General features: G+C 40.8%; 1 protein-coding gene across 3 annotated transcripts; it reads right to left on the bottom strand.

Moving 5' to 3' along the window:
* Positions 1-2,124: 2,124 nt before the first annotated feature.
* On the bottom strand, positions 2,125-14,020 carry GABPB1 (GA binding protein transcription factor subunit beta 1). 3 transcript variants are annotated; one of them, XM_053465149.1, is made up of 10 exons: positions 13,186-14,020; positions 9,931-10,038; positions 9,583-9,750; positions 8,661-8,855; positions 8,092-8,203; positions 7,593-7,709; positions 4,875-5,060; positions 4,611-4,726; positions 3,216-3,272; positions 2,125-2,667 (listed from the first exon to the last, which is right to left on the bottom strand). In XM_053465149.1, the coding sequence occupies exons 2-10, from the start codon at positions 10,036-10,038 to the stop codon at positions 2,515-2,517; spliced, it is 1,212 nt and encodes a 403-aa protein (XP_053321124.1). In that variant the 5' UTR covers positions 13,186-14,020; the 3' UTR covers positions 2,125-2,514. The 3 variants fall into 3 exon arrangements, with proteins under 3 accessions (XP_053321124.1, XP_053321123.1, XP_053321126.1); XM_053465148.1 differs by having other exon boundaries at positions 13,551-14,020; XM_053465151.1 differs by lacking the exon at positions 3,216-3,272 and having other exon boundaries at positions 13,551-14,017.
* Between the last annotated feature and the right edge of the window lie 6,156 nt (positions 14,021-20,176).

The raw sequence follows: 20,176 nt of genomic DNA, 5'->3' as shown, positions 1-20,176 counted from the left end.
CTGCCACACCGACACCCAATTTCTACACAGCTAACACTGTGTATTTATACCCCAGCCTGCCCCTCCATTCAGTATTAACTTATGAGATGAGATGGCCCCAGCTGTCCCCCCTTGTGTATTGATGCCACCAGCCCCTACGCATATTTGTGCCCACCAGCCAGCCCCACAATTTGTATTTATACCCCTAGCCACCACTTATGTGACACCCCAGCCAGCCCGCTCTTGTGTATTGTTCCCCTACTACCTTGTATACTTATGTCACACAGTGCCCCCCCTTTAGTATCATGTCATCATCAACATTTTTTCTTTTTCTCTAGACAGAAAGCTGCAACTCAGCATTGTGGGCTTTCATGTAACCAAGCAGGCATGACATCACTGATGTCTCTTGCAAGCTTGGGTTGGACACAGTGCTCATTGGAAGACCGGAACAGTTTTGGCCTTTGAACTGTTGGAGTTTTGGTGTAACGGTTGGAGGACATCACAAACTTGAACTGGGTCGTTCATTTGGCTTAGTTGCCAAAAACCCATTCTGCCTCAAGGATCTTGTGTGATGCTCCATGCAGCCGATGACACAGATCATTAAGTGATCAAATTGCCGTTTGCAAAACATGATGCATGCCTCCCTGAACATTTGCTTGTAAATCACAGGGATAGAAAAAAAATAAAATAAAAAAAGAAAAATAAAAAAAAAACACTAGACATTTGAGATGTTCCCAATCTCTGGTTATACTTACATTGTGTAAATCGTTACCAGCAAATGCTTTAGTACCATCTTCGAGAGACCACTGCACGACAAGCAATGCTTGAGACCTCCAGTTGTGTCTTACAAAAATCTCGTAAATATTTTTTTAACATTCATTAGCCAATCTCACATTATCTGGCAGCTATTTTGAACAGTGAGGCAGACAATAATAACAATTGTAAAGTTATTTAATAAAGTGAAAAAAAATTGGATACACAGGGACAAAGCTTCCAATGCCATCAACTCCCATATACAAAAGCTCTTAATTCCAGACATAATGACAACAGATCTAACAGTAACAGCGTATATGGGTAACATTTGATATATATATATACAAAATAAAAGACAGCTTGATTTAAGCAAAATAGTGGCACATCTCAAATTCCTGAGGGGTATTATATTTCTCATTTATTATTTTTTGGTCTGGTCCTGCCCCTGAAAGAGTTTAAATGATGGGAGGTAACTTCAAACAACAGAAACTAATGACATTATGAGGGTTGGGTGTGCAAAACCTGAAAGAGCACCCCACAACGATAACACTTCATGCTCTGTGATAAAGGGTTGTTTTTCCCTGTGAGAATTAAAATTGCTCTTATCTTTCACATTCTAAGCAGCTGCAATTAAAAATCATTGCTTTTACAAAACAGAGTTTACATTTTGTGATATTCTAATGAATCACATTGTTGTTTCCATAAATCTAATGGGAAAAAAGTATAAAAAAATAATTGGATCTCATGTAAGGAAAAGATTGCATATTGGAAAAGTTGAACACTTATTATTTTACAGATTTTATGTAATAGCAGTAATAATAACTGTCATCATTTATACTCAAATTTCTTGGACGACAAACTCAAGTATGTGGAGCCATGAAAAATTAGATCTAGATTTAAACATATGCATAGAAGAGATGTGCTTCAAGCCATAATGAAAATTGAAAGAGGTAAAAGAAAAACATAATGCAAATCATCTGTGGCCAAGACTCCTTTCCGTCCTTGGAATTATATAGGAGCACCTAGTTTATAGCTGGGTATGGAAGAATGCAACGTTAATAGCAAAACCTTGATGTCTTAAATGCTAGATGATCTATCTTGTAGACAATTACATCATCTGTTGCCAATAGGTAACCTAGCCTGATATGTGCAGAAGGGATATACAAAAGCATGCAGCGTATATACAAAAGTATCTTTTTAAAAAATATTAGCTTCATATACAAGTCAATCTACCTGGATGTTTCAGAAGTTAAACCAATATAAAAGATTTTGCGCATTAGAAAAGAAACAAAAAAATACCAGAAACAAAATGAAAAGCTGTACAAAAATTTCCACTAGGAAATGTTAACCTCAAAGGCATCGTTGATCTGTTTAAAGGAAGAATAGCAGAAGTTTTTTTTGTCAAATTAAGTGTGGAGAACTTTACTTTTCAATGCTGTATTTAGCTTTAAAATGTTTTTTGTTATATCTATATATTTATTGATAGTTGTATATCTGCATCTTTCCCAAACAAACCAGCATCAACGAATCTGCTAACTGAAAAAAAACTATATACAGTATTTCATTTTAAATATTCTTCACAAAGATTGACCTTTGTAATACCAGCACTTTATGTATAATGCAGGTCACAATGAAGTTGGGGCTTTCTTGGTGAAGATTCTGCTTTGTGGCTGAACCATAACAGGTTCAAAACGCTGCACGTGTAGCCATACAGTGCATAGAACAGGTCTGCCTCTTCATCAATGAGAATATGAAAATTATAAGTCTACTCCAGTTAAGTACTTAAACAACTTCTTTGTTAGTCTGCAGTCGGGTCATAGCTTCTAGCTTCTGCCTATAGGCCTCTGCTTCTTGTTCTTTTTTAAAAAGCTGTTGTCGATATTTCTGTGCTTCTCTGTTGGCTTCATCAAGCTGCTTCTGAAGGGATTCTCTTTCCTACGAAGAAATGTAAAGTCATAGAATTAAAAATAATGAGCTAAGTTATGTAGTTCTATTCCACTGTGATCAACAGCAGAATGGGTAGGTAGCAATTAATTCAAGTTACTTTGTTTGTATCGGGATTGCCAACCACCACTACCCAAGCCATCTAAATGCAGATGATACTCTTTTAAGTGTAGAATGATTAACTGGCCTGGTCAATTATCACAAATTGACTTTTGTACAGGCCTGATGACAGATATACCCACAACAAAACACTACTTCATTCAGACACAGCACAAACAGCATGCCACCTAGTTTATGGAGTACATGGAGTCTCAAAAGAAAAAAACTGGCATGCCTATGAAACGGGCAAAGAACAGCATGCAAATTAAAAAAAAATGTAATGTGATCACTTGGTCTGAAAACATCAAAATAAACTCACAAAAACACATCATTCACTAAAAACGCCATCTGGGACAGGTGGTTGTGTCTTGAGATTCTCTCAGAAATGTAAAAGTAAAAAAGAAAAAAAAAACGCCCTGATAATGTACATATATGGGTACCTGAGAGAACTCTTGAGTATTCACAATATAGATTTCTGACCCAGAAGTTTCTGGAATCTAGTAGATCAAACAAGAGTTAAAAAATAAAGATGTTTTTTTTGTATAAAACCCCCCCAAAAAAACTAGATAATACAACAGCAATGCCAATAGATAACTACTTGTAACGGTGTTGTGGTGCCAGCTCTAAAACATCCTTGTTTTTTCAGACATGTTTTAAACGTTATTGCAGCGCTACACGCTAATCCTTATATAATCCTTGTATGTATGTAAAACTTTGTAATAGAAAGCACCATTTGTGCAGTACGCTTGAACAAAAGCAATGCATTATTGGTAATGTTACACAAACAAGCCAGGAATAAAACAAATTAAGCACCGAACGGTGGGGCTGAATTTATAGAACTGGAATTCTTTTTAGCCACCCAAGTGAAGCGTCATCCACAAAAGTCCAATCACACATAAGTAAACCATTAGCAAATGGCGCGCATACAAATTATATATATTATTACATAGCTTTACATACACACACACACACACAAACACATAAACATTTGAGAGGTACCTAATGTACAGGTGACATACCGAGCCCTAAAAAGTGAAACCAGTGTCTTTTTTTTAAAAAACCTTTTACCTAATAAAGTTCTCCAAGTAACGTGTTATCACGCGGTTTTATCTTTTTGGACAGGTGTGACAGATCATTCCGTAAAAAAAAAAAAAAAAAGTTGGTGCAAAACTGAAAAGGATCACCCAAAAGTGCTGAAAATTTTGAGCCGCACACCTGTGAGAGCTGAAGGCACTTGATTTCACATCATGTAAAGGAAAAAAATCTGAGATGATGCGAATCATAGATATTGTATATTCATAAGGTATCTTCCTTCCACATACTGCACAATAAAGAGGAACAAATTATCACGTGACAACGGGAATTTATTTATTCTGTTAAGATTAACACTCTAAAGCAGTGTTAAAAAAAAATCCCAAGGCACCACATATTTACTCCTTGCACAATATAAATGACTTATTGTTCTTGTCCTACTTCATTTTAATGTTCCCGGACTTCTCTTTCTAGCTCTTACATTGAACATACAGCTATCCACCCCTAATCTGATGCGCATAGTGAACAGACTAATGTTTAAACTAATCTGATCATCACTCAGAACATTTGCTATGGAGTTAAAGAAACTGACAGGCTAATGGTAGTTGGTGATGATCAAACGAATAATAAATGTTACACAAATATTAGTTTTCCTTTTGGAAATAAGCAAATATATTATTGACCATGTTATAAAGATTTAAACATTTGCTGAATACCTTTTACATTCAATGTACTAAGCAGATTGCAAATATTCATAATATACGGTATATTAACACAGCTTGGCTCATTTAAATAGAAATTACCTCAATTTCTCCAGACTCAACACGATTTTCAATAATCTCAATACACTGTCTTTTGGACGGAGGTTCTTCACTAATCACAGTTTCTTCAGCAATGTCCGTTGCTGGTACTGTCAGTACTGATTAAAAGGAGAGAAAATAATAAAAAAAAACATTAAAATCGAAGAAAAAAAAAAAAATCTTCCAGCCTTGCAGTCGGGTCATTGATACTATAAATATTAAGTAACACAGCCACATCATCATAAGCTTATAGAAATAAGCACTCACCTTGCTGACCATCCGGCATTGTGACTATGATCGGTTGACCTATACCACTGGTTGGGATAGACTGGAGATTCCCAAGATGTAGGCCATCTGTCACTATTGTGATGACCTGCTGCCCACCGGAACTAACGACTTGCTGTATCGCACCATCTACGGACTCGGCAGTCACCACCTCTTCAGTTGCCACAACTAAAAGAAAAATAGAGTGAATACTGGTGTGGAAGATGGGAGTAGGGATCACAATACAGAAAACACAGCGTAAAAGTCACTAGCACGTAACACGGTGAATGGTTTGGTTATACAGAATATTGAAAAGGTGCATTAATAAAAATGATTTTGTGCGGAAACGACTAATATGGTTGATAAAAGGTATGGCAACAAACTCTTTAAAGTATAGAATGTTCTTAACCCACTCAATAATAGTCTTATAGCATTACATTCAGAACACAGTCTTTCGGGCTAATCAGAGTAATTGGAGATTATATATTTATATATATATATATATATATATATATATATATATATATAGAGAGAGAGAGAGAGAGAGATATAGATGTATAGATATATTATAGCTTGTCTTTCTCAGTCCAAGAAATGGGACTTTATCCCCCTTTTAGGAAACATCTTTAATGATCTATAGGCCTTAGCAGATTGGTTTTCTCATTGCTCATGGGATAAGGCATCTAGCCGGCCAATAAAGAAAAGACACGTCATAGCTTCGCACTTGTGCCTATGTTATGCACGTTTTAAAGAAACATTTAAAATTATGTAAAATATGTGCTACTACAGCATCTTAAACCGGTTTAAAAGGGTTAATTAAAATCTTTTTGGTGTACGAGTTTCATTTCTGATATACCAGGGCATTCTATCAGAAAACATTAAACGTCGAAGCTTTCTTTATTTTTGACAATAGAAATAATAAAAAACAGGACCCGGCACATACAATGAAAATACGCAAACATCTGCACAGTGAAAAGGTAACATTCAGACTGGGATAAAAATAATTGTTAGTTGCTATATCAAAGAGTGAAAATCACTTCAGAATGAAATAGCCTCCTTTAAATACAAGAAAAAGCCAGAAGTCAATTTGTGCTGCAATTTGCAGCTACAAAGACTAGCTTCTCGGTCCTTGTCACTATTATGTGTTCTTTGATTTTTGTAATTTTGGCTGTATGTTGGAAGCTTTAGCTACATAGCGAGTCTAAAACAACTGCCTCTGCGTCATGACTAGAATCTTAGATCAGAAATATCCCTGCTGCAAGCTTTCATCTTTATAATTAATTATGATATTATACTAAAAATTAAAGCCAGTCTCCCATTCTAAAGCCTGAAATAAAGTAATGGTTGCATAAAATAAAAAATCATTAATAAGACTATCCTTTATCAAACACTATTAGCAACTTCCATGGCAGGCATTCATTCATGAATCACAAGCTCCTCGAACCAGCTTTATAGAAAATAAGGCAAATTAATAAAAAAAATACAGCATATGCGTACCTACGTCTAATACAGAGACAATAAGTAATAAAAGATAAATAAGCAACACGGGAAACAAAATATAAAGGATAGTGTATATAGCAGGATCTGGCAACATATGGAAATTAAACACGCCATTATGTTTTGATCTATACATTGTCTTGCAAGTGATTGTGGTGTAGATCAAAACAATGGGGCTTAGCACAACATGCGCATCATTTTCTATGTTCTTTAGTCAGTTAGTAAATGTTGTCTAGGTGAGTTTTTTTTTTAAATCAAAAGAATAATATTCATGATCTACATATGGACACTTCATTTAAGTCATTTCACTTTGATTACACCTAATTTAAAAAGTTAATAAATATGATGGCTCCATGGTCCCTTTAACCCCTATGGTGGTACAGGTACATCCTAAAAAGGCATTCAATAAAGCCCTGTATGACATACATGTGCATCTTGACTCTCTTGCAGCGGCAGGGACATCCCCCTGCTACTGCATGAGAGAGCAGGCTGTCCTACAAGCTATCCCCTGGGGGGGGGGTCTGTCCCCCTACTGGCTGATCCTGTGCATTGCAATCCCCAATACAAGTCTATGGAGACTTGATTGGTGATTGCAGCGTGATCAGTACAGGGGGTTGCTGGGAAGAGATTGAGAAATAATGTTTCTCCCTCTTTCTACAAGTGGAAGAAAATAAAAAAATAATGAAAGAACTTACATCCCATTGCTTTACAAATATACCCCCCCTGTTCACTACCCTCAAACCCATTAAGCCATACCTATTTAAATTACTACCCTTTGGGATACTATATCATATTCTATCCTAAGGGATGGATATGGCCCTCTAGAACATAAAAAAATATGTATGTGAGGTATGTCTGTAACCAGCCGAACATAAATTTTGGTCACTGTTCAACAGTGGCACCTACATTTTTTTTTTTTTAGAAGAATGCATATTAAAAATGCTCAAGGGGTAAACACAAACAAGTGGTAGAATACGTTTCTTAATTATCAATGGACAATGAAATGCATCAAGCTACAACACACTACTGCACATCTACTAGATTCCCTGTGGATGAATACGTTATATCTGCAAAGGACGAATAGCTGTTATATAAATCTTAGAAGCTTAATGAATCTAAATCTATAGTCCCATCGTCTGCAGGACTTTTTTTGCTTAAAATGTTGATGTTCTTATACTAACTTGCCTAATGACACTCATCTGTCTTGTAAATTAGCATACACACCTGGGGTTTCTGAAGAATTGGACAGAGGGGCAGAAGCTTCAGCTAATGCCGCTAACGTGGCTAAAACAGACGTCGAAGAGTTGCCAAACTGCACTGTAGATGAAACACCATTGTCATCTGGTAAAAAAAAAAAATATGTATAGGTGAATTCATGTATTAAAGAAAACAGCTACATTTTGGAAATTAATTGTGAAGAAGATGTTAAACTTGCTCACAAAAAAAAGATATTACCTACACTGAAAATATTCATTTTTGCACCAAACAAGCAGAAAAACACTTAAAATCTTAACAAATGGCAAATGCTCCTACTATTGCTGCTGCAATGTTTCATTTATTTTGTTTTAGCCAAGTCTCTGCAATATTAAAGTTAAAAAGAAAACAAACAAGCTAAGTAACCTAGACCTAAATAAATGCCGTTATAAATGATGCCGTTATGTGTTTTATACTATGAAATCACTTCATAAATACCTTTCATTGTCCATGGAAATTGGTTTCTTACCTGTCAGGTTTACTACCCCTCCAGGACCAATAAAGAACTGTGGAGTAGCTGTATGTATGGTCACAGTGTCTGGACTTTCTGGATTTGTATTAATTTGGTTCTGCATTGCAATCTGAAAAGTTTAAGACCAATCAATTTCAGTAAGCAGACACAAGACATGAAAAAAATTCTTAATAGGCTGCATGTGTTTCTTTTACTTCCACTGTATGAAAAGCCAGATATTAGACGATAATATATGGCCTGTCTCAAAGTGTGTATATATATATACATATATATATAAAATAGATTTCTCAATGTCTGCTCTAGTCGTGTAAAATGTTACAGAGAAGTTAATATATCAACAGGGGACTCGCGTATCTATGGTGATTACTGACATGGCATTTATGTTTTGTATTGGTCAATATAATAATCGTAATAGGTAAATTAGTTTTCTTAAGAGTGAAACAGACAAAAAGCTCATCACAATTTGTTAACATGCAACACGATATAAAACATTTGTTTCTATTTAAATATTAAAGAGCATAATAAATGTTTTTGATCAGTGCCCCCTTTTGTTTTTGGACATCTACCTGTAAGATCTCCGCAAGGTCCTCATTTCCATTATCCATCGATATATCAAATGCAGTTTTGCAGAATTTACTCTGGCTATGTACATCAGCCCCGTACTTAATCAGAAGCTCCACTACGTCCTGGTGATTGTGTTCAGTGGCCCAGTGCAGAGCAGTCATCTTCAGCATGTCTTTGGCATTGATGTCTGCACCATGCTACAGATTTGCAAAATGACAGGCAAACAAGGTTTGTGATGATGAAATGCAGAATTTGACATATTCTTATGCATTCACGAGGCAAATTGTCTCTGTTTGACTAATACCAAAAACAAATAGTGCACTTGAAACAAATGATTTAGATTTATCATTAGAGGCAAAACATCAAACTCATAGAATTTGTGCTTACTTCATCAAAAACATTCATGCAGCAGTTTAAAATAAAAACGTGCGTATTTTACCAGAGTAATCCATTATTATATATGGTTTGTTCTCTTGCAGAAAGTTGTATATAGAAAGCAGTTAAACATAATCATCAAAACCCGTCTTGTTGCTTTACAAGGTTACAACAGTAGAACCACATCGACAGAAACTCTCCCTGAATGAACGTTTGATACAACTTATATCAGTCAGCTGCTGGTGACAGCATAAGATAAAGAGCTGAATGATTATTTGAACCCCACCTGTAAAGCGAGGGCTACAAACCATTATGGCCTCTCAGCCTTAGAGCGAATACAAAATGGCTAAATTGAGCTTGTCTGGTCCTAGACTCTCTGTCCTGAAACCATGACAAGATCTGATAGAATTAGTGTGAAGTTTGGTAGGTAAACCTTGCACAATTATGACAGTCAGTGCAGGGGTCCTCAGGATTCTGTACTGTCACTTGTGAGAACCAGGTCTTTTTGAATTCAGCACTAGAAAAGATGTAACGGATACCAGTTCTGACCTTAATTAAGACTTCTACGATGTTTCCATGTCCCTCTGAAGCAGCCATGTGCAATGGAGTCCGATCTACCTTTGTCCGTGCATCCCTACTCACTCCTGCCCGAAGCAACACTTCAGTCGTGGAGTAGTGACCATACTGTGCTGCTAAATGGAGCGGGGAAGTTCCAAGCTGCAAAATAACAAGCGGCAGACACTGGTTAACTCTTCAGAAATATTATCCAATTTGGAATTAGCAAGAATGTTACTGCTTTTCATAAATGCCTCTGTGTACAAACACATAAACACTGCAAACTAACTATACTCATGGTGGTTTTATACATGTATTCAAAATGTGCATCAGATTAGTTACCCAGTCCGTAGTGAATGGGGCTCCATTTGCCATTAGTATCCGGACTTCATCGTCTTGACCTGCCCGAGCTGCCTCCAAAAGCTTCTTTCCCAAGTCTACCAAGGACATCTAAAGCAAAGAAAGCAAAACAATGATTTTCAGCCAGCCAATCCAGTGGTTGAACAGTTAAAGTGGACATTCTTATTTATGCGCTTTAATGAATATGACAGATAAAGGTAATCTGTAAATTTAGGTTTTCCCCTAGAGAGGATGCATGGGGGATTTGTCAGAATCTCCTATGCTTTTGAACAGTATACCCACACCCAGGCTCCTTGGCTTGTACAAGATGTGTTTGGTTGAATCAAACGAACCTATAATTCTGTTCATTTAGAATTATATCAGTTTAAAATATTGCAAATTGATATAACCTACACAGGAGCTATTTTTGGATCATACACATAAAGTCAGAATCTCCTAATATAAAAACAGAGTGTCCAGGGAAGTTTTGTGCTGCCTCATATATATATATATATATATATATATATATATATATATATATATACGGTATATATGCTTCTGCATATTAACACTCTAAAATGCATTACAACTTTGTTTCCTAATTGATTCTATCATTGAGGCATAGAGAGAGAGCTAAACTTGCTTCCAACTAAATCTGTGTGGACTCTTCTCAGTTCAAATCTACTTGTCTTGGGGGGTATGGTTAGTAGAACACTCCTTTCAGCTCTTCACACTTACAATTACATCTCATCAAAAGTACAAAGTGAGTTTAATCATAACACATTTGTAATTGTGTTTTATATATATGTACAATTTGTTTGTAATGTGATTATTTATTGTTTTATATAGCGCCATCATATTCCACAGCGCTGTACAATGAGTAGTAGTATATAACAAATATTTGACTTAGTATATAATGAATCCGTTAATAGTGTAGCATTTGCAGTATTTAGAAATTATCTTCCCCGTCCTGCAGTTGATAACAAAGCGTCACCCCCCGCTGGGAGACGCGGCAGCGAGTCAACTCGGGTTTTGTTTCTATCAGAGAGGGTTTCTGGATACTGAAGGTTTATATTGAATGCTCTACATGCTGCCATGTTTAACGGGAACAAACTGGATAATAATTCAACTATTGTTATATTTCAGAGCTGGACAAATCAGCATAAATTTATACTCTATCCACACAGACCAATCTTAACAAAAACTCCAGCATTGGTAGCATGCGCAGCACCCTATACATTGGCAGTATGCACTGCCGCAGTAACCACTATCACTGATAGTTGCCACGTTGCCATCCATCTCTAGTTCAAACATAATAAGTTTACACAGTGGGTCATTCCCGATTGCCCAAGTGTCCTTCCAGACATAAAATGTGTGTTATATAGGTTATAGCCCACTTGTTTGTCTGCTTTCTGGCTCACTGATGATGATGGCATTAAACTCCAGATTAAAATAATGAGAAATAAAATGATCTGCTAAGTGGAAACACTTATTACCCCTTCCTGTATAAAAGTGAAACACTATTGTTTGTCCCCACCCTGGTGTCTTTAATCACCTGAAGTTAGTTATTTCCACAGATCCAAGAATTTATTAAAAGGAGCAGAGCAGGTCCCAGAGTGGAATCATAATTGTAGCTAAAAAATGAACGCCTTGAACCCAGAATGGCGATGAAAAGGAAGCCGATCAATTGATACTACAGTATTGCAGGGTGTAGCTCATATATCCCGGTCACAGAGGACTAAAGAGACTTTTCTAGATATCATGTACACATTAATGCATATAATAGATGCATCCCCCCTCAACCAAATGCCTTACAGGAGATGAACTCGGCCTCATTGATAAATAAGCCACAAAAGGCAGGTGTGGATGAGAAGTGCAAACTGGAGGTATGTATTTAATGTCGTCTTCTTTGGCATAACTGTAAGATGGTTTGCTTGCGACTTGTTATGTCTTGCTTACCTATTGTGTGGCCTCTTGTGATATGATGGCACTTTATACATGGAATAATGATAAATCCCTTCTCCTGTGCATCTACCCTACAATTTATTGTGTACCGTCTACTGCATAAATCTATTTGTATGTAAAACCACATATATACGATACATTTATTACACATGGGTTGGAGAGTTTTCAGAAAGATACTTATGCCTTAGATAGGTGTTTTTGACACTGAATTCTTGCTTTGTGTTGGTGTATATTTTTCATTATTATTATTGTAGCAGCAACCCCAGAACCTGAATCTGTAGGCCTTTAATTCTTTTTAGGCTGTACTGCCCTTTTGTGTATTTTGTGTTTTATGTTGTCCCCATAAAAGGTAACGCTTACACCTAAACATTAACAAGAACAATACAATTCTTGCATCTTTTAAATGCTGTACACAGAATATTCCATCCTCACTTTAGTTATTTTGGTGAGTGGCGGAGTACGAGTTGCTCCATCACACAGATGCATTGTGCAGAAGGCTGCTGCTTGGGGATGAGGATCAGAGAGCATCGGCACCGGAGAGATACAGTTATCTGCTCCCGGTGCCAAGAAAGAATGGATCTGGAGGCTGGGGAGGAATTGGGAGTTATGGGAGCGCCTATTATGTTTATTCCCCGATTCCAAGATTTCCACTCATCTGACTTGGTTTAACTCTGAAGCCATACTAATTCCAGTGTGACATTTCTGTGTGAAACATTACAAGGGTACATTCATTCCAATGGCACACTAAAGACCCACAGTCTGCTATGCATTATATTCAGAAAAGAGAAATACGTGCCAATTAATCAGGCAAGTATTACGACAACTATTCTATCCACTAGTAGTGACCAAACATACCCATTAGGGTGCTGTAATGTATTAAACTACTTATTGATGCACCCCCCCCCCAAATGTCAGTCCCTTCCTATATTATCAGACTTTAACAGCTGTATTGTAGGCTACATATTGTACCTTTATAATATATTTGCGCATCACGTGATGCATTGACTTATTTCAGGACAATATGCCTCCTCCACTAGGACTTGTTCCTTTATTGATGTCCTCCACGAGCACACACTTTCCTTATGCCCTTACACAGGCTAAAACAAGCGTTATTACATTAGATGGCAAACTAAGCCAATATAACCAGAAACAATAACAACACACGTACACATAGCATTATGTATATATATATCACCAATATGTAGAAAAGAGGCACACTGGAAAAGGTTGTACCATGTTCTAGAACAATATTAAGATGTAAAATTAGAGAAAAGACTCAATAATAGCACGCACAAATTAATATAATCCCGGGTTTTTATTTTCCCGCCCGATGGGAGCGGCCCATCCAGTAGGAGCCGGCGAGCGAAGCCTAGGCCTCCATGTCTCCGTAAGGCGGGCACCCATCAAGCCATTCCCGCCCTCCGAGCTGCCCGTGCCCGTACAACCCCGGGAGAGGCCTTGCACAGCCCCGGATCCCCGGAAACTCGCCGACTTTAACGCAATAAACAGGAAATCGTTCGGATGATCTGGGTTCCGGGGGAAGTTGAATTATTTTTTACCACAGAAGAGATCAACTTCCACATCCGGTAGGGCCCGACACCCAACACTGACCTGGAAAAGATTCGGTAACCTGGTAGAAACCCAGTGAGGCTGCTTACCGTGTCCGTCGTGTTTATACAGCCAATCCCCGCCTTGGCTGTTCTGTTCCTAGCTGAGGACCACGCTGCACAAACGAGACGATTTACTTCGAATGCCGTCTCATGGGCGCCGAAAATCCCCGCACAATAGTCCCTCGTTTTCGCGCGGATGTGCACTACTTTTTGGAAATGGACGTATTACTGCCGCACACGTTGTGGACTGGCTGTTGTCCGCGAATATTAGCCTCGACCTTTTATTGTTGATTATTGGGCCGTACTGATACTTAGTGTCAACTCATCGCAACTGAGAACAGTGCAGTTTTCATAGTTAGTTTAGTTATGGCTGCAACAATTTTCTTGGTTACGGGAGAGGGGGGGGCGGCGGATGGATATAGATAGTAAGGCGGTGATGGGGTTTAGTAGTGAGCATGCGCAGTATGTAGTAGTCGGCTTAGCCCTGAGCTATAGTATGCAGTACAATGTAGATTCCCGAAGTGAAAGGTTACAGTTCATTGGACGATACGCTGACATAGTCGTGTGACTGAATTATGCAAATCAACCTTTACAATTCCGTCATTCATAAACCTGTTAAGACATTGCCCATATTTTCAGAATTAGATATTTTTTTTTATTGACATAAAGTTAAAGAACTTTTTTTTTGTTAAATGAATGTATAACTTTTTATATTTACTGTTTTTCTTGTCAGTCTGGGCCTAAGCTTTTGTTTCCTTGTGTATACATTTGCGTTGGAAGCTACTTTTATGTGTGTTCCATGGTAGATAAATAGGAACAGAATAACATAACGTATATGAATATTTCCTTTATTTTATTTTTGTATAAATGTTATGTTAAATGCCAACCACATTTCTCGCATTGGTTTATTAACATTGCATAAAGTAACATGATGGCCCTTGGAGGAAAGGAGAGGGGAGAAGTAAAAGAAATATTTAAATACATAAATGAGTTTAACAAAGTACCCGAAGGAGGTTTAATGTTAGAAGAAGACATCGTAGTCTAAGCCTAGAGAGTCCGATGCAATTCTTTACTGATAGGGTGGTAGATAAATGGTACAGCGTCCCAGCAGAAGTGGTCTAGGCTAATGCAGTTTGGTTATTGAAGCTTGCATAAAGCTATCCTGACTCTTCAGACAAGGACTGATTAGATGGGCTGAATGGATCTTATCTTCCTTCAAGTTCTCTGTTTTGGCCTCGCCTACAACTCACAATTTAGTTGTCAAACAGTCTATTGTATTTGTCCCAAATTGTTTAGGTTTTATGGATATCTGGTTGAATACAATTAAGTAATCATAAAATCTTAAACTTTTGGTGTATTTTGGGAATTAGACTGGGAGTTGCGTGGATTTTAGGTATATACAAACTGTAGCTTGTTGGTATAGATTCTGCAGCACTGTACAAAGGATAAGCAGGACATAAAAATTGCCTCCTAAGCTTGAACAGTGTCGCTGAAATGCCTCAATAACACTGAAAATCCACCCCTGGGCCCACCGTGACCGCCCTGGAGAGGGCTCACAAGCACCACTGTGAGAGATTTTGCCTCTCGCAAGATGACCTTTAAAAAATAAACAAAATCTCAAGAAGGTCTCTCCAACAAACCCATGCATGGGGGTATCACTGTACTTGGGAGATGTTGCTCAACACAGATCAGGGTGTTGTTTGACATTCACCAGGAGCTATAAATTCATACCTGACGTGTGTGAAAAAACCACAAAAAATTACTGCCACAAACTTGCTCAAAGGCTGGTGATAGAATTCGTTCACAGAAAGGGTTAAAATACCAGCATTTCAAATACCTTGGGGTGTCTAGTTTTAAAAAATATATGGTTTGATGGGGTAATATAATTGACCGGCTTCAAAGATACCCGAAATTGCAGAATGAGGCAGAACGACCAGATTTGGAAAAAAACTTGCATAAAAACACTGGGTATCTGGGTAGAGTCTATTTAGCAGGTTTTTCATTAGCTTTTGTAAACGAGGAAAATATTTTTAAAATAAAACTGAGAAAAAGGGTGTTGTTTTTTTGTCCCTTTGGCTTCCTCAGGATAAAAGTTAGTGTCACAAAGATGGGCTTGACATTTCTATTTAAAGTGTGAGTGGGACTTACACTTTTTACACTTGCAGCTGTACGTTTTACTTTATTACACTATTTTGATTTTTCTTTCCCTTTATGTCATTGCGCCCCAACTCTGGACATACTTCTTTTAAAGAAACAGTAAAGTTTCTTCTCTAATAAGTAAAACCAACATTAATTTAGTTGGATTAGTGTTCATTTATTTCAACCATTGTATGCCTTGTTGGTGTATGAAGCCCCACATAGCTGCATGGTGCCACCTTTTTCGGTGCAGTGGCGTGTTAGCTTTAGGTTATCATGCAGTCCCAAAGACAGGTCCTGAAAGCTGCTGCTAGGGAAGAATGCATGGGTGGCATCAGGCTCCCAGTGCCTTAGGCCTGGTCTTCCTGCTTGGAGCTGGACAGCAGCCATGTATAAAGTGAGAAAGTAGCATTTTTTTTTCAATTCACCGTTTATTGAAAAAAGGTAACAGTGCACAAAGTAAGAAACATAGTACATCAGGCAGCAAGACATCACTGTGAACACAGTACAGCAGGCGGCAAGACAAAATCGTACAAAATCGTACACATCGGGCAAGTGTCACACTGGGGAATGCCAGTTCTCAAAGGTACACAAGATGGCAAAAAAACGGCAGAGGTGACAGAGAACAAAATACCGTGTATAGAGATACAATGTGCAAAATATCAGAGATACAATATCACAGGGATTGACAGCAGACGATCTCGCAGCGGAAAGTTGGTGAGATAAACGGCGAAAAAGCAGAAAGTAACAAAAGAAAATAATAACAATAACATAACAGTACCGCACGCGAATAAATGGATGGGTGGGTGGGTGAGGTGCCGTCTCCAGGAGCATACAGAGATAATGGTGCCGCAATAGCGCTGAGCGTCAGGAGCAAAGACAAAGCGCAAGTATATAAAACCACAGGCAATCTCAATCTAGGGCAGGGGGGGCTGCAACAAAACTACCCAGGACGGTCTGAAAGGAGGGGGAGGCCAAGAACTCCCGCCACGGCAACCACTTCAAACCATTTCTATACCCGAAGCCCCTGGAGGTCATGACCAGATCCTCCATCTGGCATATGAAATTAACCTTCCTCAGCCACACCGAGACAGGCGGGGGCACAGCCCGACGCCAAAAACAGGGGATGGTAGCCCTGGCGGCGGTAATGAAGTGAATCGTGAGCGACCTCTTGTAGGAGCCCAGGCTAGAGGAGCCGTGGTGTAGAAGCATTGCCTCCGGGGAGGCCTGGAAGGAAGGGTCATCAACAGCCCGTATCACCGCGGCCACAGCCGCCCACAGGGGTTGCACCAGGGGGCAAGACCACCATAAGTGCATGTAGGACCCCTCAGCAGATCCACACCTCCAACACAGGGGGGAAACCTGTGGAAGGAAGCGATGGAGCTCAGCGGGTACCCGATACCACCTGGTGAGGAGCTTATATGCCGACTCCTGCAACCTACTACTAGTGACCCCTCTAAGGGCGAGTAATATCATCCTATCCCAGTCCACGGGTTCAAACGACAGGTTCAGATCCCTTTCCCACAAGCTGAGAAAGTACGGCTTCCTAGGGGTACGGTGAGCCAGTAGGAGTTTGTATAGCGTAGAGAGTAGGTGGGAATGCCTAGAGGGGTCCGAACAGAGCAGCTCAAACGGCGTCAGTGGTCTAGTCAAGTCGGAGGGAGGGGACAGGGAGGACAGAAAGTGCCTAATTTGGTGATAGAGGAAAGTGGCCCTAAAGGGGACCGGGGCATCAGGTATAAAGTCCGAGATGGGGCGGACCGAGTCCCCGGTAAAGAGGTGCGAAACACGAAGTACCCGCTCCCGTGCCGGCAGGAGAAACCGTATGTCCGCCTGGCAAAGGCCCGGAGGAAAGTCGGGATTAGAGGAAACTGGGGACAAGGGGCCAGGACAAGTCGCGAGGGGATACTTAGCGAGGGCCCTCCAAAGGACACGGAGCGCCGGGGTAACGGTCGGGTGATTAGGGACAGCGGGCCGGCCATGGCGACGGGGCAGCCATGGGACGGCAGCGATCTCCAAGGGGAAAAGGGAGTTTTCAATGTGCACCCATTGTTTGCGGGTGCAAGACGTCCACTCCGCCACCCTCCGAAGGTGGGAAGCGACCCAATAGCCCTCGACGTCCGGGAGGCCCAGACCGGCCTGTTCCTTAGGACCAGTCAGGTAAGTGAAGGCCAACCTAGGGGAGCGATTGGACCAAACGTAGCCCGTGAAAGTCCTAGTCCATTTCTTAAGGCACGATTGCGGCAGATAAACAGGAAGGGTCTGGAGGAGATATAGGAGGCGCGGGAGGATATTCATCTTAAGGACTCCTACCCTCCCGAACCAGGAGATGTGAGTAAAGGACCATTTCTTAAGATCCTTGGTGACTGAGGATAGGAGGGGGGTGAAATTCACCTCCACCAGCGTGGACAGGTCTTCCGGGATACGAACCCCCAGGTAAGTGAGATACGAATCGGTCCACCGGAAAGGGTAATCAGACTGAATCTGCGATTTAACCGAGGGAGCGACGTGGACACCCAGAATTTCCGATTTTTGAAGGTTTATTTTGTATTGGGAGAGGTCATGGAACAGGCGTAATTCAGAGGTGAGATGCGGGAGAGAGGAAAGAGGATTGGTAACAAAACATAACATGTCGTCGGCGTAGATAGACAATTTATAATCCACTCCCTCCACAGATAAGCCAGTAATGGAAGGGTTGGCCCGGATGGCATTGGCCAGGGGTTCTAAAGAGAGGAGAAAGAGCAGGGGAGAGAGGGGGCAACCCTGCCTGGTGCCATTAGCCAAGGTAATTTTCTCCGAAAGGATACCATTAACCCGAACATAGGCAGAGGGGGAGCAGTACAGGGAGCGAATAAGTTGAATGAAAGTGGGGCCAACGGCAAGCTTCTCAAGGACCCGAAACAAGAAGGCCCACGAGACCCTGTCGAAGGCCTTCTCAGCGTCCATTGACACCAGCAGAAATGGAGTACGACGCGAACGGGCCAGCGCCATCAAGTTCAGCACCTTGAAGGTGTTATCCCTGGGCTCACGGCCAGGGACAAAACCAGACTGGTCGCTATGAATAAGCCGGGGAAGGAGGGGATTAAGCCTAAAGGAGAGGATTTTGGCGAGGATTTTGAGGTCCACATTGATAAGGGAAATTGGGCGGTAGTTGCTACAGATCTCAGGGTCCTTGCCCGGCTTTGGGATGACCGTGATGTGGGCGGTATTGGTCTGAGGATCAAGGGGAGTCCCAGAGGCTAGGGCATTAAATAGGGACACCATGTGGGGACCGAGAGGGCGTAAAAATTTGCTATAATAGAGTGGGGTGAAACCGTCCGGGCCCGGACTCTTGCCCTTCGGCAAGGACTTAACCGCCCTCTCAACCTCCTCCAGGGTGATAGGTGAGTCAAGGCCAGCCCTGTCGGCAGCAGAGAGTCTGAGCCTAAGGTGCTTATCCAGATAGGCTGACATGCGGGCAAGCTTAGCGTCATCAGGGGCTTTACCCCCATCAAGACTGTAAAGCTTAGAGTAGTATGCGGAAAAACAGCGGGCAATATCCCTTGTGTGGTGGTGCAGGGTACCCGACGCATCCCTGACCCTGGGGATAAATGTGGCTACTCTCTTAGCCCGGAGGGCCCTAGCAAGGAGCTTCCCAGGCCTGTCCCCCAACTCGTAAAAGTGTCTCCTGGTGAGGAGAAAATTCCGCTTGACCCTAGAGTCTAGGAGGGCAGAAAGGCGGGTACGAAGGGCTTGGAGCTGTTCAAAGATTTCATGGGACAGAGTAAATTTATGCCGAAGTTCCAGCTCCGCTATCTGACGCGTCAGGGAGATGAGGGACAGGTGGTCCAAACGCTTAAGCTTGGCCCCCAGTTGGATTAAGTGGCCTCTCATTACCGCCTTATGGGCCTCCCAAACAGTCGGGATCGGGGTACCACGGGAGGAGTTGTCATCAAAGTAATTCTTGAGGTGCTCCTCAAGCTCCGGGAGGAACGTGGGGTCATTAACCAGGTTGGCATTAAGGCGCCAGCACCACACCCTGGGAGGATGCAAAGGAAAACGGAGAGCGACGTGAACCGGGGCATGATCACTAAGAACCTGGGGCCCAATAGAAGCAGTATGAAGATAGGACAAATGATGGTGGGACAAAAATATAGCGTCAATGCGGGTATAACGGTCGTGGGGGGGGGAGTAAAAAGTGTAGTCACGGGTAGCGGGGTTGCAGGCCCGCCAAACGTCAACCAATTGATTGAGGAGGAGCAATCGTTTAACTTTCTTTATTTTCGCGTAGGGAAGATGGTATGTACCCGTCGAGCAGTCAAGTCTCGGATCCAGGACCATGTTGAGGTCCCCCCCGAACACCGTCACCCCCTCTTGATAATCCGCCAGCTTAGAGAGGAAGCGGACTAGGAAAGGGATCTGATCCTTGTTAGGAGCATACACCGTGGCAAGCGTAATCTTGTGCATGCCCAAAAACCCCTTAACAATCAAACCCCTGCCCTCCGTGTCCCTCCACACATCAAGAAGCTGAAAGGGGAGACTCTTATGCAGCAGAACAG

This window comes from Spea bombifrons, chromosome 4 (assembly GCF_027358695.1).
Source record: "Spea bombifrons isolate aSpeBom1 chromosome 4, aSpeBom1.2.pri, whole genome shotgun sequence".
Lineage (NCBI taxonomy): Eukaryota > Metazoa > Chordata > Amphibia > Anura > Pelobatidae > Spea > Spea bombifrons.
This window is presented reverse-complemented; position numbering and strand designations above follow the sequence as displayed.

Bases quoted from the DNA above. Each gene is read 5' to 3' on its own strand.
- GABPB1 (XM_053465149.1), bottom strand. From the start codon at position 10,038: ATGTCCTTGGTAGACTTGGGAAAGAAGCTTTTGGAGGCAGCTCGGGCA. The intron at 8,856-9,582 runs GTCAGAACTGGT...GCAAATCTGTAG, and splicing joins TCGTAGAAGTCTTAATTAAG to CATGGTGCAGACATCAATGC. The intron at 8,204-8,660 runs GTAGATGTCCAA...TAAACTTTTCAG, and splicing joins ACCTTGCGGAGATCTTACAG to ATTGCAATGCAGAACCAAAT.